Raw genomic sequence first — 23,892 nt, 5'->3', positions numbered from 1 at the left:
GCCCTTGTCGGAGGAGACACAGAGGGCACTGATCTCTCCCCACCGCGTGACACACAGACAGAAGACGGCCGTCTGCAGCCGGGAGGGGCTCTCACTAGGAACCAAATCTGCCCGCGCCCTGATCCGGGACCTCCAGCCTCCAGGCCTGGGAGAACAGATGCGCGTTGTCTGGGGCCCGCCTGCGGGGCCCTGTGGTGGCCCCTGTGCCGAGTCGGACACCGCCCCGGCTTGCACGCCCACTCACCTGGTTGTAGAGGGCACAGATGTGCAGGGCCGTGTTCCCGGAGGCGTTCTGGGCCGCCATGTCCGCCCCGTAGAAGAGCAGGTGTTCCAGGTGCTGCACGTGGCCGTACCTGCAGGCCTGAAACGAGAGCCCCGCCGTCGGTCAGAGAACCGCCGCGACTCCCCAAGCTCCCCGGCAGCTGCGGCGTGGCCGACCGCAGTCCAGGCCCCAACACACGGGCACCCACAGCACCCTGAGCCTCCGGGGGCCCACCAGAACCCTGACGGGGTACAGGGTGGGGGACCTCATGCCGGGACGAGGACGTATGCCGGGCTCCGGGACCGCAGGTCTGTGAAGGGCCCCGATGCCCCTTTCATTCAGGCCTGGGGGCCCGAAGCCCAGGGACACATGGGGCACCTCTCCTCTGGCCTTGGGGGCCGGCCCCCCAAAATGCAAACCGGGAGGCTCCGTCCCTGGCCTTGCTTACCCAAACCCCATCCCCCCCCGGTGGGTGTGAAAACAGCCACAAGGGGTGCGTCCAGCCCCTGCTGTGTCCAGGGAAGGGAGCCCCACTACTGCTGTAAAATGTAACCTACCTGCTGAGGGGCTTTCTGGAGGCAGGGGGCAGGCAGCCCCATGGGGAGACTTCTCCCTCCCTGAGCCCTTCAAGGAGGTAACACGTGCTATTCACAAACCACCAGGGCTCTGGGGTCAAACAGATCTGTGCCCAAGTCACGGACCTTCCATTTTCCAGAACTTTCCCCCATGAGCCTATGTCTTCACATGCAGATGTAAACCCCACTCCACACAGGGCTTTTATGAGAATCACGTAGGAAAAGGGACCTGAGAGGGCCTGCGTGATGCCTGGCGCCAGGCCGGCCCCCGCCTGAATGAAAGGGGCATCACAGGGAGCCGGGAACCCCACGCTGCGACCAGGGCGCTGCCGTCCAGCTCCCGCAGGGGGTTCAGGGTACGCCACGCGGTGTTGGGCCAGGCAGTCAGATCCAACCGGCCCCCCCACCCCACCTGCCCGCACTTTCCTGGCACCCCGGGAAAGGCCAGCGTGTGGCCGTCAACGGGCAGCATCGAAGGCACGAAAGCCAGTGTCCTCGTGAGACACGACAACCCGGAAGGGAGATGGGAAAGCCAGGGAGCGGGTCCCGACCCGCACTTCCTACGCCGAGGGTGGCCACTGAGGCGCGCAGCGGGAAGGACACAGGCCGGCCAGGATGGGGTGGGCAGATCTCACTGTCGCGCATTCCGGATAACTGGGCGGACCGGGGGGCTGCCCCCGTGCACGGTCTGCGGGAAAGGGCAGTGCCTCACCGAGGAGTGGGAGATGACAGGAAAGACGTCGGACCTATGACCTGGAGGAGCTTAAACAGAAAACCCGAGAAACGCCCATCGCACTGCTGTGCTTCCCGTGGAGCAAAGTCACTAATTCACAAAGCAGCGTTGTCTGGATGCGGGTGTCTGACCTGCCCTCCCTCTCGTCCTGCGCTTCCTGGGGGGCCCCCGCCGCGCTCTCAGAGGTCGGGGGGGGGGCCTGCCCTGCCCCACCACTGCCACGGGCACAGCCCACCGGCCTGGACAACCGGCCCCAAGCTGGGGGCACGCGGGGGCCCCGTGAGGAACAAGGCCGGAAGACCAGTCAGAAGCTTCCTTTCTTCCGGGACAGCTGGCGGAAAACCCACCGAAGCCTACGGCCGCTGGGGTCCCCCTGAAGGAGAAGGGGCACCGGGGAGAGAAAGGGAGGGAGGGAGGCCAGACACGAGACAAGGACAGACACGCACACAGCCCGTGACAGAGCCCCCCTCAACCGCAACGATGCCCGAACTTCCCAGGACACCAAGCCGGGGAGGAGTTTTTATTTCTTCTACCAGGCTGAGTTGAGATCTCTGTTCCTTAGGTCAAAGGGGCCTTGGCTCATCAGCTGTCCCCAGAGGATGGGAGCAGAAACCGCCCCCCACCACCACCGTCAGCAGCCGTGATGGGGATCGTTGATGCAGGGGAGAAACACCGGCAGGTGAACGGGGGAGGGGGAAAGAACTTGTGGGAGCCTCACAGACCCCACAAAACTCTAATTACCGAAGGAAAGAGAGGAGCTCGGCAGACTCCCCCCACCCGGTCAGGCGGTCAGAGTTAACGTCGCCGGGGATGGGCAGTGTCACCCCGTGCCACCCGACACGTGAATGCCAGGAACACGATGCCGGCCCTACGGTAAGTATTCCCGCCACAACGCACACCCCGGACCGCTGCACCCGAGCTGAGGGGCAACCTCCAAAATGCCTGCCCTGTGATATCACAGGGGTCCCACGGACCCTCCCAGATGGCAGGCAATCCGTCGGGGCCCCCCGAGGGGAGCCTTTCAGTACAAGGGATGGTCGGGGGGCGGGGCGGATGGGGATTATATCTCTTCCGGAAGTTTGAAACGAAAATAGTCCTGTACAATTTAGAAAGAGAAACCAGTACGTGCTTGACACAAAGACCTTAAAGCTCAGGAAAGGAAGAAATCTGTGCTCCCCCGAGATAAGCTACACTAGCTGTCCCCCCCCCCCCGCCCCCCGCCGCTTTCTTTTGGAAAGGGTGTTGTGGCTTCTGGCCTTCGAGAGGCAGCTTGAAAGGGAGGCCAGAGGCCAGAAAGCTGACATCTAAGAAAGCACTTCACACTCCTGTATCTTAACCATTTTTTACCAGGCGCTTTCTGGGAAACGCATGCGTGTGGGGCTCCACCCCACATCGACTGCCTGCGAAACTCCTGGGCATGCGTATCTGGAGGAGAAGTGTCCCCACGAGATGTGGGGTTCATCCCAGCCACGCCAACACCCGCCCCATCACTGGCCAACCCCATAATCTGCAGTTAAACTAGGGAAAAGGCCACTCCTTCCTTCAAGCGCTTTACTGCCACCTGCTGGCCACCTGCTGTGATGCAGCCACAGCCCTAAAGGCGCAGCCGGCTGAGAGGCGTCCCCGGGGTCCTGCAATGCGGTGGGAACAATGCAGAGTTCACTGCATTGCAGACGCGCAGCAAGTGCCTCTGCCGGTTCTGTGCCACCAATAAAATTCCTCCAACCACGCCACGCTCAGGCAGTTCTCCTACAGCCCGTGCTCACAATGTGAGCCGGGGACATCACCGCCAAATGCTCAGAAAACAACATTCGCACCCCTTCAGCCCTCCCCTGGTCGGGAACTGAGGTGCCCATCGGTGCACAGACACTCTCTCGCCCAAACGCAAGCAAACGTGGCTTGCTGACTCGAGCCACTGGCTGCCCCTGGCCCTCCGTTCTGTGGCTTTCAAAGGCCGGTTGTGGCCTTGCTGCCTGCCCCAAGGGGAGTGGAGAAAACGTGCTGAACTATGTCCTCCCAAATTCCTATGTTGGAGTCCTGACCCCCCCCAGCACCCCAGACCATGACCTTGTCTAAAGACAGGGGCTTTGCAGAGGTGACTGAGGTAACAACACTCAGTCTCCAGGGTGGGTCCTGATCCTGTGTGACCAGGGTCCTTGTAAGAAGAGGGGATCAGGACCCAGACACACAGACAGAGACGACCCCATGAGGACGCAGGAAGAGGACGGCCGTCCACACACAAGGAGAGAGGCCTCGGGAGGCCCCGGCCTGGCCCTGCCCACGCCTGGACCTCGGGGAGGCTACACGAGTCTGCTGTGTGAGCTTCCTCGTCCGTGACTTTGTTACGACTGCCCTAACCAACCAGTGTGATCAGTTCAGATCAACCACTCTGAAAGTTCCAGCCTGAAATGAGGACGCAGGAAACGTGTCATGCTAAGGACTCCAAAAGGAAAGAGGAGCTTCGACATCCTGGCACCCGCCCACTTTCCCTACAGGGTCTGTGCCTTCCAGAACATGGTGTCTGGACATTGGACGCTTCTGGAGACTTCACCTACGTCATTCCAGGAGAACGCAGGCTCTCGCTAAGGGGAGAAGGTGGTGCCCCTGCCATCTCGGTCTGGGGTCTTCACCCATCCCCTCCCCTCCTGGCGCCTCCTCCCCTCTCAGCCCCAAGGATCGAGGCTGGCTGGAAAGACGATCATTCAGTCCCCCCGGAGGCCCACGGCAAAAGATGCCCCGATCACTTCTCCGGCGGGATCCTGGCTCAGCTGGGCAGGGTAGGGGCACGGGATACGGATCTGACGCCCCAGGTCAGTACGTAGCAGACCCCCAAAGCAAGGTGAGGCACCTTCCTGCCGCTCCGACCGCTGGGGCCCTGGGGACTTGGCGGCTCGCGGTGCGTGGTTGGAGCCGGAGGGCCGACTGCAGCAACAGTGCGGGTGCCTCCTGCGTCCAGGAATAGGCTCCACCACCGTTCCGGGGCCCCCATGCCGACGGCCCCAGGCTGTGCTGTGCTCAGCCCAAGCAGGCGCCATGGAAATGCCGTCTCTAGGCGCACCTGTGACGCCCCCACCCCGTGAGGCCAGGGACGCCACCTTCCCTGGCCTGAGACAATATCCGCCCATCACCGCGGCCAGGCTTGGATGCTCGGCTGCGCGTGAAGCCCTCCCACCTGCTCCGGTCGGACCTGACCACGCCCCGTGGGAGTTCCCGGTCCACGCCTGTGCTCCCGTCAGCCCCAGGCTCCCCCGACATGGTGGGTTCCCAGCGCACCAGGGAAACCCCAGCTCAAAGGAAGACCAGAGTCCATGCCAGCCGGAGGCTAACTCCTTCAGCCAACCCACGTTCAGGAGCACGTGTGGTGCACAGGTGCAGAGCCGAGGCACCCCCGGTCCTGCCCTCGTGTGGCTGGGAGCTGGGGACGCAGCACCCACACAAACAGACCAGGCACTACACCGTGCCATGAGCGCCCTCGGAACCTCCCCAGGGCCAGTCCCCTTACCATGGGGGCTCAGGGAAAACTCCAAGGACCTGGGTGGGGGGAGCGGGGGAAGCCGGGTGAGGGAGGGGAGCCGCGGCCATAAATTGTTGCATTTCTTCCAGGTTAAAACTCCTAATTTAAAACTTAGAATAATAAACAGCGGCCAATACACATTAAGATGAGTGACAAAAGGTCCTTCAAAGGACTGTTGAGGCAATCAAATGACATCCATAGGAAGGCCTGTGAGCAAAGCGGTGAAGTGCTCTCTGAGGGTTGCATATTATTTCTTACTGCAAACAGCCAGGTAATGATGATGCTGGCCTGGGGGGCTGGGGGGCGGGGGGGGGGGGGTAAATGACCACGATTGGGCGTGGCCTGGCCAAAAGGACTGCGATGGGGGCGTGGCCGGGTGAGGATGAGTGACGGGGGCATGGCCAGGCAAGGAAGATGGTGATGGGGGCGTGGCTGGGCTAGGAAGGCAGGGACGGGGGCGTGGCCAGGCGAGGAAGACACGGAGGTGTCCGGGGAAGGAGGACAGGGACGGGGGCGTGGCCGGGCAAAGATGATGGTGGCCAAGAGGACAGTGCACTTACCCCTGTAAGTAACTGTAGTAAGCTCTTCACGTGAATTTTTTCCTTTAACTGGAGAGCTCTCTCTATGAACGATCACTAAGCCAATTCTAGAGATTAGCAAACCCGCTCAGAGAGGGCAAGACGCTTGCTCAGGTGACCCAGGCAGTGTTGAGGGGCTGCTAACTCGAGGCCAGACTAAGTTGGACTGACAGTACGGGAAGGGAATCCCCCAGACCCGGGGCGGGGGGGGGGGGCGCGAGGCCCCACATCGCAGTCACCAGCGTGGGAACGGGCGGCTCCTGCACCCGCAGCTGTCCCCTCCCTGGGGGCAGCCACCCTCCCCAGAGCGCCCAGCCTCAATGACATGTCCTAGAGTCCCGACACAATCAGACCCACCGTCCTCAGGTCCCTCCAGGGTGCGGGGGAGGCACACAGGAGGTCGGAACCCGATGTTCTGGGGTTGTGGGAATGCACCTGGGTGTTTTACGCTTTCTTCCCTCTGCGGCTTCGAACTTTTTGACCGTCTCCGTGTTGAGCGGTTAGAGTAATCCCGAAGAGCAAAGAATGTGCAGACAAGCGGCGGACAAAAACGCACACTTCCAGAGTAGGCCTGCAGGGGGCGGGCGTCCCTAGGCTCCGCGTCCGCAGGTGCGGGCTCCGCCAAGCTGTTCAGCACCTGGCCTTGGCCGGGGAAGCAGACGGAACGGCCACAGGACCCCGCGAGCTGGCCTGGCTGTGGGCGCGTGGGATCCCCGGAAGGGCGCGGAGCCGGGCGGCCGGGACACGGCTGTCCCCACTCCAGGGTGCGAGGCACGGGGACAGACTTCTAAGGCAGAACCCAAGACCCCGGAACTCCGAGGTGCTTCTCCGGACCGCGGATGCGCGGTCGCGTTAGGGGCGGCTTCTGTGAAAGCCTGGACGCCGCGGTGCGAGCGCGGCTAGCAGCGAACTCGGCTCAGGCAGCTGCTGGCCCCGCGACCTCGGGCGGGTCATTCACCCTCTCCGGGCCCGTGAACTCCTCTGAGTAATGGAGGCCAGCGGGTGTCTCCTAGGGCTGCTCCAGGGTGTGAGCGATGGGGCAAAGGAAGCAGATCCGGACGGCAGCAGAGCCGACCGGTGGTGAGAATCTGGGAGGACCACACGGTGGGCCGTTCTCTGCTTAGTGCCTTGCACCCACCCCTCACTGCCTGTCACGGCGGGGACACACGAGGCAGCAGGGCTCAGGAGGCAGGGACTTGTCTTGGGCCACTTCCTCTGGATAACCCGGGACCTCCAGTAAGGACCCGGCCCTCCCGCACGCTGTGAACAAGAAACCCACCACCGGAGAGCAGCGCACGATCTTGCCGGGCATGGCAGGAAGCAGGACACAGCAGCCCTGGGAGCCCAGGCCTCCAAGCTCAAACTCAGCGCCAGGGGCTGGGGCCCTGGGACCAAGAGGTTCGGTGGCTTCGGTGCCTGCTCGCTCTGACTCCACGCTCGAGTCTCAGGGATGGGACCCGGCACACGTTTCTGGGGACCAGAAATCCTGGCTGGAGCCGGCATTGCAGGCAGTGACGGCAGGACCCCAGGCACACGCTCACCCTTCATCTCAGCGTGAGACAGACAGGCCAGGGGCCAGACTGCCACAAGCACCAGAGAGGACAGTGACTAGCTGGGAGGCCTCCAGCCGGTTGAGGGCAGGGGGGCCGAGAACCCGGCTAGGAGAACTCCGCCAAGTTGGGGCCCTGCAGCCGGGGTCAGGCCGTAGCAACTCCCCACTCCCATCTTCTGTATTTCTGGTGCCCTGACACCTGCCTTGCTGGCTTTGGAAGGTGTGCCCCTCGCAGGGCAAGTCCATTCTGACAGTAAAGGAGTCGCCCCGAGGGTGACTCTCAAATGCAAAGGAGCCCCGCAGGGCCATCACCCCCACCTGTCTTGCTGGGCTCCCACCCTCGGGGCCATGACCCACCTGTCCCGATCAGCCCGGGGCAGGTCCCAGACAGCCAGGGACAGCCCCCGTGTGCCAGAGCCCCGGAAGTTACCCAAACTAGCCAAGCCTCAGGCGGCTCGTCCTGTTCCATCCGCTTCTTCCCTCAGAACCGTGGTGAAAGCTCTTGGCCCCGTTTCACTCCCCCTCACCCCCCACCCCCGCTGCTTCCCCACCCAGCCTGGTGCCTCCTGTGCGGCCCCCCGCACCTGCCCCTCCTCTCGGATCTGTGAATAACACACCATCTTTCCAACGGCAGCCGACTCCTGATGGGTTGGCTTCGCTGTGCCTGAACGGTGGTAGGACCTATGGGGGTTGGGACAGGCCAAGAAGTGACTCTGGAAGCACCCAGACGTGCAGCCTCGGGGACCAGAGTGAGAACAGGGCAGGATGAGCACAGGGACTGACGTTAGAGCCTTCTCACGGCCCCAGGGGGCGGCGGGCCCTGCTCACACCGCGGGAGGGAACCGGATGCCTCCCCAGGCTGCGGGGACGCTGAAGAGCCAGGGGGGACCCGGCACGCAGGAGGCCCGGTGGGGTGGCCCTGCCTGCACCCCCCGGCCCGCCTGCCACACCTCAGCACTCCTTGGCCCTCTGACCACAGCGGGTCCGGGGCATGACCCCACCCGGACTGGGCAAGTGGGGCCACACGGTGGCTGAGGGAAACCGACAGGCAGCCTAGGAGGTGATAAGAATCACGGCGCGTCCAGAGAACGGCTCAGAGCCTCTCCGTGCCCCGGCCCTTTCCCCCTGCCGTCCGGGGCTGATACTTCCCGTCTGCTGTCCCAGACCCACGGACCACCCTCCTCTGCTCGGAGAGTCCCCTCCACCATCCCGGCTGTCCCTGCTTCTGAGAACACACTTTCCCCTCCTTGCCTTTGATCCATGAAACACTCTATCTGAGCCACAAGGAGGAATTCTTTTTTTTTTTTTTTTTTTTTTTTTATTCAGTAGGCTTCATGCCCAGCATGGAGCCCAACATGGGGCTTAAACTCACAACCCTGAGATCAAGACCTGAGCTGAGACCAAGAGTTGGACGCTTCACCGACTGAGCCACCCGGGCGTCCCACGGCGGGTTCTGTTTCTTTACGAGACTGCAGCGGACACAACCCCGGACCCCACGGTCGCCGGGGGGATCAGGGAAACTTGTGCCCTGGGCATGGAAAGGGGCACGGCACCGGGCGGCCTGTGCTCGGAAAGCACCTGGTGCCATGCTCCATCGGGGCACCCAAGACGCTAGGCACACAGAGAGCCCACAGCTCCAGACGACTTCCGCCTTACAGAGACGCAAGAGCCTGGCCTAACCTTCCAGCTTCTCTAGAGAGGTCAGAAATTGCATTTCTAGGTAAATAGAAATTTACTGCTGGCGACCAATTCAAATATCTCAGAAACTCCGCGAGGGTCAAACGAACTACTGGGAGGGTGGGGGTGGACTGCTACTGCCCCGCCCCACCGAGGGGGATCGTCAGGGGTCACACAGGTGGACGGCAATCGTGTACCTGGTGGATCTCGTGCCAGCCGTTCTCGTCCCGGCAGCACACGGCCGCGTGTTCGTGGAGCAGGAGCTCGCAGCAGTAGGGATCGCCCCCCACGATCGCGGTGTGGTAAAGGGGTGTGAGGCCATAGCTGTCTTTGTAATCCGGGGACGCTCCAAGCTCCAAAAGGGTCTAGAAATAAACACCAAACATGTGGTCATTGGTCTCGTGACCGCTTTGGCAGGAAGTGACTCAAGAAAGAAGCACGAGGGTCACACTCTGCCCCCGGCCAAGGCTGACCAGGCCCTTGGTTCCCGCCCTTCCCAGGCTTCCCGGAATTCAGTGGGTGCCAGCTTGAGACAGCAAGGTTTCTGGCCCTGAACTAGCACGTGGTGCCGGCATGCAGGACGAGCATCCAGGAGCTCAGGGGACTCTGTGCAGACACGCATCTGTGCGGACATACACCTGCAGCACTCAGAGACCTCCTGTGCCCTGCTGACCCCAACCCCCCGTACCAGCAGAGAGCAAAGAGAGGGCGGCCTTTGCGAGAAAGAGAGAAGGTGCGCATACAACCCAAAGTACAGCGTAGAACGATCTCAGTGTGCACCCCGAGGGGGCAAGCCCAGGAAGCGCCGTCATGAACACTGGGTTTCAGACGAAGCCAGCGGACGAGGCGCAGCCGATGTGGACGGGGCCTCCCCGCTGGGGCTCCTGGAGGCCCCCCCACCCAGGGCCAGGGCAGGTAGAGCCGGGGCAGTGGGGAGGATGGGGGCTGGGCCCACACCCCGGATGGGCTTCACGGCCCACGAGGCTGGCTCACGGCCCGCAGTCCGGGTCTGCGGCCTCCCAGGGTGGGTGACGTCCAGTGCTGCCCCTCCCGGCTGAAAACACAAGCCTCGGACTGAACCAGAGGGACAGAGGAACTTCTGTAGACACCAAGTTCTAAAACTCCCAGGAAGAGAGCGTGGGGGGCCCAGACTACGCTTTCTAACCTCAGGGGGAACACAGTTCAGGGTCAGTTCCGGTGGCCGCGGTGGGGTGGACACAGGGCACGCTGGTGCAGGCAGGAGACCAGACAGGAAGGAGGCGTCCCCCATGCGAGACGGCCCCGGAAGGTACCTTCAGGGCCACTTGGTTCCTGGCTCGGGCGGCTTTGTGCAGGGCCGTCATCCCGTCTCTGGCGCGGAAGTCCAGGTGAGCCCCGCCGTTTCTGAGAGCCTTGATCACCTCCGCGGGGTCGTCCAGCTGAGCGGCTAAGGTCAGCGGGGTCTCTACAGGACCCGAACACACGCAGTTCAGAACCACTTGGGAGACAGCCAGGGCCCGTGGCTCCCTAAGCCAAGTTCAGAGTCTACAAGGGAGCTGGAGGACGTGACCCCAGAGGTACCGCGGCTCCCACCCGCCCGTGAGCCCCGACATCCACACGGTCAGTCAGCATGGCTCCGGCGACCCCGGGGACAGCGGAGGTGGTGTTTGGGGTCATATGCAAGTCAACACGGGGGGCGGGCCAGAGCTTCCCCACGATCCCCTTGCGGGCTAGGGGTCCGAGAAGCCGCCCGCTGCCCTTGCCCTGGGTACCCAGAATCCCGCAGCACCATCCGGATGCTTCCTTTTGGGAGGAGTGGCCCATTAGGGCTGTAGTTGAGGGTCTGCAAGGCAGATGCCCGCCTTTCACCTCAATTTCATGATGTTTACGGGCATCTCAGTGGACGCCAGGACCCGGCTGTAAGTGAGGGGTGGAGCCTGTGCCCCGTGGCGGTCTGGGCGGGCAGAGACCCGAACAGCCGTCGCAATGGCAGGGGCTCGGCTCGATAAACGGCCGGCATGAGGGCTGGGGCGGGCGCCCCGGGGAAGGAAAGATGAAGCCCGCCCCCCTGGGGACAAAGGTCAGGAAGGGTCCCCCACCGCCCGCCCGGTGCAGCTGACTCTGGGCCAGTCTGTAGCCGGCTGTGATGGGGACGCCGACATCTGGTCTAAGCCCATCTTCTCCACCCCTCTCGGTGAGTGCCCGCCACCGCCACGGCCGAGCAAGGCACACCGTTATGATGCGGCTCATCTGAGAGGCGTTTACCTTACAGAAGAGTGCCAAGGGCAATGTGACGGCACGCAGGTCCCCAAGACCCGGACACGGCGCACACGGCACGGGATGATGAGGAGTCATTCGGACTTGAAGCACATCTTGAGAATAAAGGGACCGGGGCATCTGACCTGGGCTGAATTCCCTTCTGACCGCACCTCGGCCGCGATCCCCGCTGTCCCCAGGGCGGCTCCCCTGCCCCATCTATTGCTGATCCCCGGGCTAATTTACCCCCAAACGAGCACTGTGCCGAGCGCCGTTTAAATTCGCCGTGGGAGTCACCCTGCGCCTGGATTTTCCACGGTGACACGCGTGGGCTGAGCCACTCCCGGTGGCCAGCATGCGTATGTGGACACGGCCGTGTGCGAATGTGACACACAGCCCACACGCCCTCTCCCAAGGGTCGCCGCACACCTCCCGCTTTGGTCAAGTGTGTCCCCGTGCGTCCCAAGCACGGACGAGGCTCACGAGTGCCACCACACGCAGGTCTGAGGTCCTACGAGAAAGACCCTCTCAGGCAGGGATCTTGTGTGAATTAGGAGTTTTCTGGGGCAGCAAATGGGGCAGTGACGCCTGGCCGCAAGTGTTAGAAGGCCCCAGGGAGGTCTTGGTTCCTTGGGTGGCCGGTGAAGGGCGTGAAAAGCCTCAAAGTCAATTTTTTTAAAACGTTTAGTTTTTTCGAGCGAGGGGGCAGAGAGGGAGGGAGAGAGAGGATCCCAAGCAGGCTCCACGGCCAGCACAGAGCCCGATGCAGGCTCGACCCCACAAACCGTGAGATCGTGACCAGAGCTGAAATCAAGAGTCGGACGTTTAGCCGACTGAGCCACCCACATGCCCCTCAAATTGCTTACAGCAACTTGAGGAAGCCGGCCCCTGGCATTTAAGGTCCATTTAGGACTGATGCACGTCTGGGGCAAGGTCGACCCTCAAAATGATTAGGATTCTTCTTTCTTATCTGGCTCTCCACACGAGGCCGATGCGCAAGTTAGGTGCTCCAAAGCAGATGTTAAGTTTACACCGCGCTGTTTCGTGGCAAGGGCTCCAGAAGCCCTCCTCGAATGACTCGCCACGTTCAGACCTGCCCAGGACCCACCCCGGGGAGGTCAGGAGAGACCCCCAGCTTAGAGACCATTGAGGAAGGGGACGTCCGACGAGACCCCACCTGGAGCAGACGGGACCCCCCGCCCCAAGAAGACGCTCGCCCCTCACCTGCAAACCTGTGGCCCTCGGGGGCTTGCACTGTCTGTGCCATTGATCACCACGTGGCCGCTCCTCTAACGAGCTTGGGACCGGCGGTCCCCTGCACAGTAATTCTCTGAAAATACTCCTCGGTTTTTGCATTTTGCAATTTCTTCGCTTTTGATAAATAGTTTGGAACCTCAAAATGGCCCTGAAGACACCGCTCTAATCTTTTCCGATGGTCTTGAACACATAATACCATCTCACCTGGAAGCAGCCTGGCAGCATTTTGGCTCCAAAACAAACAGCCACGCTTCGACACGCTATCAAGCCACAGAAGAATGTGGCTGAATCTTGAACACATCCTGCTAAATGAGAAAAGGCAGTCTGAAAAAGCCAGCCTGCTGGATTCCAATTATAGGACATTCTGGAAAAGACGAAGCTATAGCAGAGGTAAACAGATCGCTGGTTCCAGGGGCTGCGGAGAGGGGCAGGGGCGAGTAGATAAAAAAACACAGAGGACCGTTTTCGGTGACGAGACTGTTCCATATGATGCTCTAATCGTGAGTGCCAGGATCAAACATCTGTCACAATCATAAACTTCACAGCACAGGGAGGGAAACCCAAGGCTTGCAGATTTTTTTCAGTGAAGTTTAAAAACTCATCTCGGAGACCTGGGGATCTCAGTTCGGAATGCAGGACGTGACGAAGAGTCGAACCGCAGGCCAAATGGAAGAACCGGCCTCCCTGGAGGGAGTGGGGGAACCGAGAGCCGGCCTGCGGACCCAGGATGGAGCGGTCTGCAAGATGAAAGGCCAAGTGAACCCGGGTAAGCGCCGTGCCCTGTCAGCACCTAAAGCTGCTTCCATCGTGGGGTGCAGGTCAACAACTCTGAAACCACTCTACACGGGCCCTGGGATTGAACCATTAGATCGACAGATGGCAGGGAGCGGCGGCCAGGTTTCTCACTGTTAGCGGGGAGGTTAAGCTTAGCCACGGAAAGGACTGCGGTGATCCACGTGGCTGGGGATCAGAGCTGGAGACTCACGGTGAGCTCCATACAGACACAGATAGTTACATACAGAACTGATTGCAGGTGTGCACGTATGCATGAGTTAGTACACACACACACACACACACACACACACACACACACACACGGAGTTTGTTGTTCTGTCATCTGAGGGCCCAGAAGCAACGACACCCCAGCAGCACCGAGCACACCCAGCACCCAGATCTTGGTTCCTAAGACCATTCTCTAGGAAGAGAAACCAGGCTCCCGGAGGACTGGCGGGGTCTAGGTCTGGGCAGGAGGCACACAGGATGAGCCCGGGGTGCCTTCTAGTGCCGGGAAGTGAGCAAGGGGCCAAAAAATAACGACCCACACGGACGGGGTCTGTCAAAAGGACACGGGAGTCAGTGGCCAGAGCTGGAGCCCAACGATGAAATCTAGCACGGGGTCATAACCCAGATTACAAATTAAATACCCATCAGTCCATCCCAATAGAACTAACAGAGTAGATGTTAATAAGAGTAAATAAATGAAGGCGGGTGGAGGGGGGTGGCGGGAAGAGAAGCCTCCCGGGCAGAATTCCCCATCACGTGTGCAGAAACTCTGTCCTCAAGAAGGTAGAGCCTCACTCCCCACTCATCAGGTGTGGGCTGTGCTTAGTGGCTTCCTTCTGAAAAGGATGGTCCATAAAGGGGATGAAGAGTGACCACATAGCAGGGAACCTGACACTGACCTCAGCCAGGTGAGCAAGGTCAGCGTCTCGGGGACAGGACAGGCGGGGAGCACGTGCCCGGACGCGACGGGGACGGGAAGGGCGCTTCGCCCAAACCCACAACCCTGTCTCATCATGACATAAACGTCAGACAAACCCCAATGAGGGGGGGCGTTCTCCAAAATACCTGGCCAGTCCCCAAAAGAGCCGAGCGCTGCACAAACAAGGAAAGCCCCAGAAACCGTCACAACCGAAGAGGGGCCTACGGAGGCAAGATAATGAAGTTCCATGAGGGCTCCGGGGGCAGAAAAGGGACATTAAGGAACTGCTAATGAGATAAGAGGACAGCATGCGCCGCGGTTACGAACGGCACATCAGCATTGGCTCGTTAATGATAAAATGTGCCCCGCTCAGGTACGACAGCCATCGTCAGGGGAAATGGGCCGTGGGGAGCAGGTGGAACATTCTGTGCTGTCTTCCTAATAATCCTGTAGCTCTGACACTGCTCTAGCATAAGTCACGTGCTCACGGCCGTGCTGCAGGTGATGGTCTGCTAGGACAATGCTGCCACTGACCTGTCCCCGGCTGTCGTCCTGAGGAACGTGCACCTCGCGTCACGGGGCGCTGTGAGGAGTTCCCAGCCTGACCTCCTCTCCCCCGGCCAGCCCTGGGGGGTGTCCCGGGGCCAAGCCCCCCCTGCGGGCCCTCGTCCTGCCCCCACCCAATTCCTTCCTTGCTTAATGTCCTTTGTCTTCACCGCAAGCACCTTGACGTGTCACCTGTAGCCCTCGCTGAAACGCGGTGGGGGCAAGTAAGCAAATCCCTGACATCACTGGCCGTTCTGCCTGAGCTCCCATTTAAAGACAGGCCCTCTTTGTACCAGGAAGCGCGCCTGACCAGCCAGATGACCCGGACCTCCTCCGTGGTGGCACAGACCTCATCCGCAGTCCCCGACCCCCTGCAGACTGACGTCTACGAGGTTCCAGAGCGCGTCTGCTCAAACTGCCCCTCTCCCGTTGCCCGTTGCCGTTCTTTCTGGAGGGCCTCATCCCGGGATTCACTCAGCGGCTGCAGGGAGCCAGCCGCTTACGGACCCTGGTCGCCACCCACGTCCAACGCGTTTCTTCTGATCTCGAGGCCGGCGCTCGGAGGAGGCCCGGCTCAGTGCACAGGGATCCAGAATGCCCGCGAAGCCTTCTAACTGGGCCATGTGGGAGCTGGGTAGGGACTCCCAGGAGCCAGGCTGCGGTGACACGTGGTGGACCCGAGCACACGTCGGCACGAATGACAATCCACGCCAGCCCGACAAGCTGACGAGCTACGATCACTGGCCCGGAAACTAGCCCCACCGTTGGATCTCACCACAGGCGCCTGGCGAGACCCACTCGATCAAGGAGAAGTCTTTTACTTCTCAATACGTTTCAAGAGTCGAAAGACGTCTCTGGCTTTATCAACACCCCGCCCTCGTGGTAGCCGGGCTTCCTTCAAGTTGGGGAGCGCGGTGCGAGATAAAAGCACTAAACTCATTTTCGCTCAAAGTGCTCGTTTTGTTTCCTTCTTGGGGCTCAAAATACCACATGCGTTGTCCCGGCGGTTCCAACCAAAGCGGGAGATGAGCCCCCAGACCCTGGCGGCCGAGGCTTTAATTCTTGAGACCACCTTGGCCGTCACTTATTGAAATTTCCACTAGAACGGGCACCGACGGTTGGCTGTGATCACAGGCCGCCTTGTTTTAATTGACAGGTGGTTCCATGGAGACTTAATTATCTCCTGTGCATCCTTCAATCCGAAGGACCACTTCCCCAACCTCGGGGCCCCGCGGGCGGCCCAGAAGCGCCAGAGAACCGCACAGCCCGAGCACAGGGACGCGGCCCGCGTCTGAACATCGTGTTTCCTGCCCTCAGGAAGCCCGCTGCTTTCTACTCTCTGCACGGGGCGGGGCGAAGAAGTCTGCTTCTCAGCGGATCCTGCCGCTCGCCAAGTGGCTTTGCGAAAGTCGCCAAACTCAGCGCGGACACCCGCTCCACTTGTCAGAGCCGGTGAGGGTGATGGTGTAGCGTCAGCACGTGGGACGGGGCTGCAGCCCGTGGTCCCTTCCAGGGAGGGGAGGGGGCTCGCTCAGCGACCACAGACCCTCCGGCCCTGGACCCTCTGCACCAGCTGGAGGCCCGGCTGCGTCCCGCCAGGCACGCGTGTGAGAAGAGAGACCCACCTCCTTTCCCCCCTGGGGGTGACAGCAGGGACCCTGCGGTCTCAGAGCAATTAAACCTGGGCTCCGCCTCCTTGGCTCCCAGAGGACACTGGGGCGCAAAGAGGCCAGCTTCGTGGGACGTAAGAGGACTGAGGCGCAAGAGGCTTTCCGCACCCTCGACACATCACGGGACGCTTAGCAGGCTGTGACGTAAGCACAGCGGTATTAAGCGCCCTGTCACCCTAGGGTGACTGTACCAGTTTGTCTGGGACCAGGGGGGGAACCCTGAACATGGGACTTTCTGTGTGGAAACCAGGGCCATTTCAGGAGAACGGGGACAAGTTGGTCACACGAGCTGTTGTCTGGAGGCAGCCCACTATGGCCAACTCTGAGTCGTCCCCGTGGGTCCAAAACAAGGAGAACCCCACGTCTCGAGTTTCCGCGGTGCTAACACGGCAGGGCCTTTCCGGAGACCTCACGGCGGGTGACGCATCGCCCTTGGACACGTGATGCGCTCTGCCGGGTGACGCTCCAGCGCTCCCGCCCCGTGGGTACCGTCATCCCACCGAGACCGGAGAGGCCCCTTCGCCTGCACCCCACACAGCCACGCGTCCCCGGACTCTCCCCGTCCCTCGACCGGAACAGCTGCTTCTTGCCTGGCGTGCGGACACGCGTGAGGAATCCGAAGACGCCGGGGACGGAGTGGCGGGGCTGGGGCGCAGCGAGGGGCCGGAGGCACTGCCTGCTCAGGGTCTCGGGGCCTCACGCGGCCTCTGCTTCAGCGCTTTGTATCTTAACTACACCCCCTTTCTGCAGGCCGTACGTACTTTTGTTTGGCCTTTAAAAATAAAACTTGCTGTGTTCGCTCTTTGTTAGTTATACCTACATACGGTAAAAAAAAACCTGCACGCGGATGTTTATAGCAGCTTTTTTCACAATTGCCAAAGCCCGGAGGCAGCCAAGACGCCCCTCAGCAGGTGGCGGACACACAAGCTGTGGTCCCTCCAGACAACGGGATCGCGTTCAGCGCCAAAGGGAAGTGAGCTCCCACGCCGTGATGTTACGGAGGAAACACAGACACATCTAACCAAGTGAAAGAACCCAGTGTGAAAAGGCCACGTACTAGAGGGTTCTGACTCTACAACACCCTGGAAAAAGCAAAACCACGGACACAGTAACGACATTGGGGTCTGCCGGGCGTCGGCAGGGACGGAGGGTGAATGAACGGAGCACCGAGGGCCTCTTGGGCAGGGAAGTGAGTCTGTGTATCACCGTAGGGGCAGACACGTCACGGCGTCTGTCAAAACCCACAGGATGTGCAAGACCAACAGCGACCCCCAGGGTAGCCCGAGGACGCTAATTAGCAATAACCGGCTGGTGGGGTGTGACCATCAGCCACGCCAACGCGGGAAGCTGGTGGTTATCGGACCACAGAAACCATTAACAAATAACGTCGGCTGATTTTAAAAGCAAAAAAAGCGGGTGAAGAGAAACCAGGGAAGATTCCGCTTAACAGAAGAATATTAACTACCACCAGGAGAAATCCTGACCCAGGGGGCGCCTGGGTGGCTCAGTCGGTTAAGCGTCCGACTTCGGCTTGGGTCATGATCTCGCGGTTCGTGGGTTCAAGCCCCGCGTCGGACTCTGTGCTGACAGCTTAGAGTCTGGATCCTGCTTCGGATTCTGTGTCTCCCTCTCTCCCTGCCCCTCCCCCGCTCACGCTCTGCCTCTGTCTCTCTCAAAAATAAATAAACATTAAAAAAAAATTAAGAAAAAAAAGAAAAGAAATCCTGACCCAGACAATTCATGTCTGGCTGCCACCCTGGGAGAACAATTGAAAACAAGTCTCCAGTTTCTCTGTCCAGACGAGAAAACAAATCCAAACCCACACTGCTCGATGGCACGAAGCAGCGGCCGGAGCGGAGACGGGGCACCCGAGAGGAAGACATGGGCCCCGACGGGCCGCGGCGTCCAGCTCCAGGCAGGGCGCGGGAAAGGGCACAGGCGTCTGTCTGGAGACAACCCGGGCTCTGAGCCACGTGGTTCCGGAAGCCGGGTGAGGGTCTGCCTCGGAAGAAGCGTCACTGCCGACTGCTGCTTCCGGGCGAGGGGGTCGTGTGGGAAGAAGGGCAGCCCAGAGCAGACGCTCGACCTCCCCCTACTGCCGGCCCCGCCCTGTGGACTCATCTGGAAACTGCCACGGAAGAGGCCAGGCTGGTGGACGCCCAGGCCAAAGGCTGCCCCAAGGAAGGAACCACAGACACCACAGACACACGTCCTCCCCATGTGTGCCCTGTGTGTCCCCTCAAGTGTGCCTTCTGTGTCCCCTCATGCGTGCTGTGTCCCCTCCACATGTGCTCTCTGTGTCCCCTCATGCATGCTCTGTGTCCCCTCCACATGTGCTCTCTGTGCCCCATGTGCATCCTTCTGTCCCCTCTATGCATGCGCTCCGTGTCCCCTCATATGTGCCTTCTGTCCCCTCCATGTGTGTCCTTGTGTCCCCTCTATGTGTGCCCTTGTGTCCCCTCCACGTGTGCCCTCTGTGCCCCCCTGCCACGTGTCCCATCTCCTGGCGTCTCGGGCACTGAAGCTGTGGTCAGAAGTTAAATTTAGGAGACACACAAGTCAACGGTGATCATGCCACAGCAGCTTGAGCTGGGCAGGGGGGGACACGTTCGGCTGGATGGGCACGAGGTGGGGGTCCTGTCCCAGCTCGAGGGGGTCAGAGGAGCCCCTAGAGATGACGAGAAGGCTCCATTCTTGAGCTGACATACGCATCTGCTGTGGGCCCAGTAATGGCCCAGAGCGGTGGGACACATTCAAGTGACGGTGGCCCGGACAGAGGGCTGGCCGGTCCCCAGAGGAGGGGAAGCGGGCGCCCTACTGGCTGAGTCCAGGAGGAGCGCTCTCCCGCCAGAGGTGACCAACCTGCAGGGACAAACACTCCAGCTGCCACGGAGCCTACCTGAGTCCTCCTGGCCATCCCAGCTTGGCGTGCCTCCCGGCAGGGGACACCCTCCCCCGGGTGACTGCGCTCCGCCCCAGGGGACCTTGGGCAATGTCTGCAGACAGTCTGGTCGTCACACCTGGGGGTGCCACTGGTGCCTGGGGGGGGGGCGGCCAGGGGTGCTGTGAACACCCCACAACACAGACGCCTCCCCCCACAAGCAAGCGCCCGGCCCCACCGCGGAGCAGGGTTCCACCATAAAAAGGAAGGAAGCCCCACCCTTCTGACAACACGGATGGACCCGGAGGGCCCGGCGCAACCTCAGCCAGGCAGACAGATGCCGTGTGAGCCAACGCGCCGAACCTAAAAACACCGACTCCCTAAAGAGAGCAGATGGAGGTTGTGAGTGGTCAAAGACACCAACCTCCAGTCACAAGACGGGTGGGACCTGGGGACGTCGGTGCGGCCCGGGACGAGAGCTAACGTCACCTTAGGGCACATGTGCGAGTCGCTGAAGGGATGTTAACCAGGCTTACGGGCTCCGTTCCCAAGGTGCACGTACACGTATCAGCTGGTTACGCTGCAGCCCGAAGCCAACGGGACGTTACAGGTCAACTACGTCTCGGTAAGACCGGGGAGGGGGATGAGACTAAAGAAGAGGCAGTGTTTAAAAAAGAAGACGTCACGGGGGCCGAGGTTGGGGACCCCTGTGGTTCTGACCCGAGAACGACCAGCGGCCCACACGCGGAAGGAGGTTAGGAAGACATGCGCGTGTCGGCGCGTGTCCCACGGGGGGTGCACGACAGCTCGTACGCCTTGCCATCCGTTCCCTCCTTCATCCGTTCGCTCGTTCGGCAGCTGTGGATGAGCGCCGACCGCGTGCCAGGTGCCGGGCCGGCTGCCCGGCTCCGCCCCCCTCGCCCGCGACTCACGCAGGAGTGACAAAGCCCCTTCAAGAACCAAGGGAAGTGTCAGTGTTGCACACGCGTGTGCAGGGTGCCGACAGAAGCACCTCTCCGGACTCAACCCGCGCTCCAGCGAGGCGCACTGACGTCCCCCCCACCCGGGACCTGCCTCCGGTGTCCGGGTCATGGAAATTCGGATCCAAGCCGCGTTCCAGCATCTTGGTGATCTTTTCCACCGAGCGGTGCTGAATGTGGTCCATGAACTTTTTCAGATTGGTCTAAAGAGAAAAACAAAAAGACAGAAATGTCTTAACGGGTCGCCGGGAAGGTTCTTTACAGGGTGTGCCCTGGCTTCCGCCCTGGAGAGGGAGCCGCCCCCGCCCCCACCCCCCGCCGGGCGCTGTGGACCCACCAGGCAGCGGCTGGGCGTCTGGAAGCCCAGCACGCGGCAGGTGCAACCAGGCCGCCCTGGATGCGGGTTTCAGAAATCTCTCGCCTTTCAGCCTTTTGCTGTCGCCAAGAGCCACAGGACTTTCCTTTGCTTTTGAAAGGACAAACCAGCCGGACCCCTTTGAAAAACTAGTTTCCCGGGTCCACCCAGGCCGTCAGACTCCACCTCTGGGGAGTGAGGCCCAAGGACTGGTGTTCGTGTTCTCTAGTCTCGAAAGCAGCAGCTGCGACGGAGAGCCGGACAGGGCAGCCTCCTGCTGGGCTAATCCACTTTTGGGTGGACCCCGTGACTACGTGGATGGAAACAGGGACGCCTGGGCACAGAGCGATTCAAGGTGAGGAGCGACATTCACTTTTCGGGAGGTCAAAATGATCCGTGGGTCAGCCGTGGTGGGGAGGGATGTCTCCCCAGCTTTGCCCGGCCCCGTCTGCAACAGGGAGCAGACGGCCCCCGGGCTACCTGACGATGACCACGGTATCCCGTCTGCCTCCACCTGAAGACGCCAACCCTTGCCGCTGGCCCGATTCTGCAGCCCCCTGCACAGGGCTCCCCACACACACCGCAGGGGCAGCAGCGAGGGCTCCGGGACCTCCGGCCCGCCGACACAGGCTGGTTCTCCGCCCGAATGTTTTCTGTACATTCCACGGCCAGAATTAACAGATGCCCAGCGACACAAGAGACACTAGGTATCACGTAACGCTTTCACTGCTATTTACTAACTGACGTCCTTATTAATCCGAAAGCACGTTCTTATCTACACTTCAGAAGGTAGTCAGAGCAGCCAGAAGCTTCCTCCAGACCTTGGGGTCTATACGCGGCCACCCGGCAGATTCCAAGGCTGGGCAAGGAATGTGCACGAGGGCCAGGAACATTAGTTGGGCCACAAAGTTGTCAGCACTCAGAGGACGGCGGGGACATGCCAGAGGGCAGAGAGCCGGCCACATCTGGCAACTTGAGCACAGAAAGAAATAACGGCGTACCGTAACCGCTGAGCACGGTAAAATCCACGCGTCTACCACGGCACAAATCGGGGACAGAACAAAAGCCAGGGGAAGCCGCTGGCTGAGAACGCCCTCCGCGAGCTCACCTGGACGGCACCGGGACAGGCGAGGGGCAGGGTCCAGGCGGCTTCCCGATGCTGGCCCTCCCTGGGCTCACGTCCTCGGGCATCCTCAGAAATCACACATCCTTTCCAGCACTAAGGCAGATGCGGCCACGCGCTCCAGCCCCAGCAGCCCCTGGACACGCACGGCGTCCCCGACCAAGGGCGGGAGCCCCGCCAGCAAGCCAGCCCTCACGGACCGCAGCCCGCGGCTCTCTGTCTCAACCCTGCCGGCCACGTGCAGGTCTCACCTCCGGGCGGTTTATGCGAACAGCTCTTTCGCTGACTCTGTGCTCAGTGCTGTCCTCCCTGTCGCCAGTGGTGGCTCAGAGAGAATGGCTACCCCTCCTCCCAGAAACGCCCGGGGGGGGCGTGCCCACAGCAGCGTCCCCTCTGATGCCAGTCGATCCACGAGTTGCCACCAGCATGCTTTCGTCTCACAGGAGGAGAGGAGAGCCACGTGCAGGGGCTCTGGCGGGCGGACGCCCTTCCGGGCACCAGGAAGGTGCGTTCATTTGTGTGGTTTGGTCAGGCCCACGGGGGCCACGCCAGCGGAGGACACGCAGGTACATGCACCTTGCCCCCGAGGGCACAAGTCTGGACCCACCCTGCGGCGGGGTCCCGCCTTCGAGGAAACCTCGTGGCCCCCTGATCCGTGGAGACGGCGATGCCACGTAAGAGACACGAGGCCGGGTGTGGGAACGGCAGCCGTCCCCGCCTACCTTTGTGTGCAGCTTGGCCAACTGTTTCTCGTCCAGGCTGGATTGCTTATACACCCGCTTCTTGTATCGAAACTGGCACAGAGACAGAGACAGGAAGAAAGAAAACACATGAGTACGTCACATGGTGTTCAAAGGCCGCCTCGCGGAAGGCAGGGGCCCCACCGCCAACCCTCCCGGGGAAACTAAGCACAGTCATCCCACAGACCCCTGACATCGCAAGAATGACACCTGCGGGGATCTGCAGCCGCGGGGCTGAAAAGCCACGGAAAGGAGAGCCACCCAAAGGGACGAAGGAGGCGTATCCTCCCACAGAGAAGCCACGCAGGCGCTCCTCTGCGTTAGTGGTGATCGTGGTCCTCATGGCCGTGCGTGTGGCCCCGTGGACAAATCAGGATGTTTCTTTGACGTCCTCCCCCACCAACGTGCGTGAGAAGCCCGGCCCGGCGAAGCCAGCGTCCCCCGTGCCTCAGGCCTGGCCCGGGCTCTCCCCGCAAACGTGTGCCCCACCCCCCGCCCCCGAACTGGAAACCACACGTTTTCCTCCGACGTGTCGGAAGTGCCCAAGAACAACGTGCGGGTGCCAGTCGGCCTTGAACCCCAGCACCTCTGCCTCAGGCCGCGCCCGGAGGCCCCTCGGAGATAAAACGGGCCAGAGGCGCTACTGAAGGTTGGGGAGGGCACCCGCGGTTTGCGGGAAGATTCCCGGCCAGGACACCTGTTCGGTTCCAGCCCCACCGAGGTCCCGTCAGCCCGGGGTGGACGCTTTCCCGTCTCAGACTCCGGTTCCCGATCTGTCGGTGGGGACACCCGAGGACGGTGCGTGGGCGTCCTGGCCCGGACCGGCTCTGGCCAGTTGCACCCCACACCTCCCTGGATTCCGCCACAGCCCGGGGGTTTCACGAGCACGGGTGGGGGGTGGGGGGTGGGGGAGGAAGGACGGTGTGGGGCAGCGGGACAGCGGGGGCGGGGGGCCCATCCTGGCACCAACCCTAACTGCACACACAGGGTCCAAACTGACAAAATTCCTGTCGCACAGACTGAAACCGGGCTTTCTGTCAAGTGTCAAAACAAGCCCGTGGTGAAGCCAGGAAGTTTGGTGGAAAGTTCCGGGACCACGGGCGCTGGCCACAGGCCGCAGGCATCTGTCTCCCCTGGCTGGACCGGCAGCAGGGGCCCCAGACCTGGTTTAGGACTTCTTCCCCCGGTTCTAGACTCGAGCAAGACCGCGTGCTCGTGTGCCCCACGCCCTGGGCTGCGTGAGGCCCTCGAATACCTGGTCTGTACCCGTCAGACCTCCGAGGTTTCGGGAGCCATGAGGGGTGACATCGGGAGAGGTGGGGGCTCACTGACTGACGCCTCTAAGGGAATCCGAGTCACCGGGACTCCTTCGGGGTGTAAAAAGACGCTGGGGCCGCGAACGTCCCCTGGCGGGACGGGAAGTGCTCAGAGGAGGAGGACTGCTTCCCGAGGCACCCTCGTGTCTAGCCTGTGGCGAGGGGGACGCAGCTCCCAACACAAACCCTTTCCCTG

At 61.5% G+C, this 23,892-nt stretch overlaps 1 protein-coding gene across 1 annotated transcript in view; it reads right to left on the bottom strand.

The window, feature by feature from the left end:
* SHANK2 (SH3 and multiple ankyrin repeat domains 2) overlaps nucleotides 1-23,892 on the bottom strand; it is a 340,509-nt gene that overhangs the window by 225,618 nt on the left and 90,999 nt on the right. Inside the window, exons 5-9 of the mRNA XM_049641610.1 lie at nucleotides 22,363-22,434; nucleotides 20,257-20,365; nucleotides 10,184-10,335; nucleotides 9,089-9,256; nucleotides 245-361 (exon numbers count right to left, since the gene is read on the bottom strand). Coding sequence (XP_049497567.1) covers nucleotides 245-361; nucleotides 9,089-9,256; nucleotides 10,184-10,335; nucleotides 20,257-20,365; nucleotides 22,363-22,434 — 618 coding nt within the window. The remainder of the gene's footprint in view (nucleotides 1-244; nucleotides 362-9,088; nucleotides 9,257-10,183; nucleotides 10,336-20,256; nucleotides 20,366-22,362; nucleotides 22,435-23,892) is intronic.

The sequence above is a fragment of the Panthera uncia genome, chromosome D1 (genome assembly GCF_023721935.1).
Source record: "Panthera uncia isolate 11264 chromosome D1, Puncia_PCG_1.0, whole genome shotgun sequence".
Lineage (NCBI taxonomy): Eukaryota > Metazoa > Chordata > Mammalia > Carnivora > Felidae > Panthera > Panthera uncia.
Note: the sequence above shows the minus strand (reverse complement) of the source record. Positions and strands in the feature narration are given on the sequence as shown.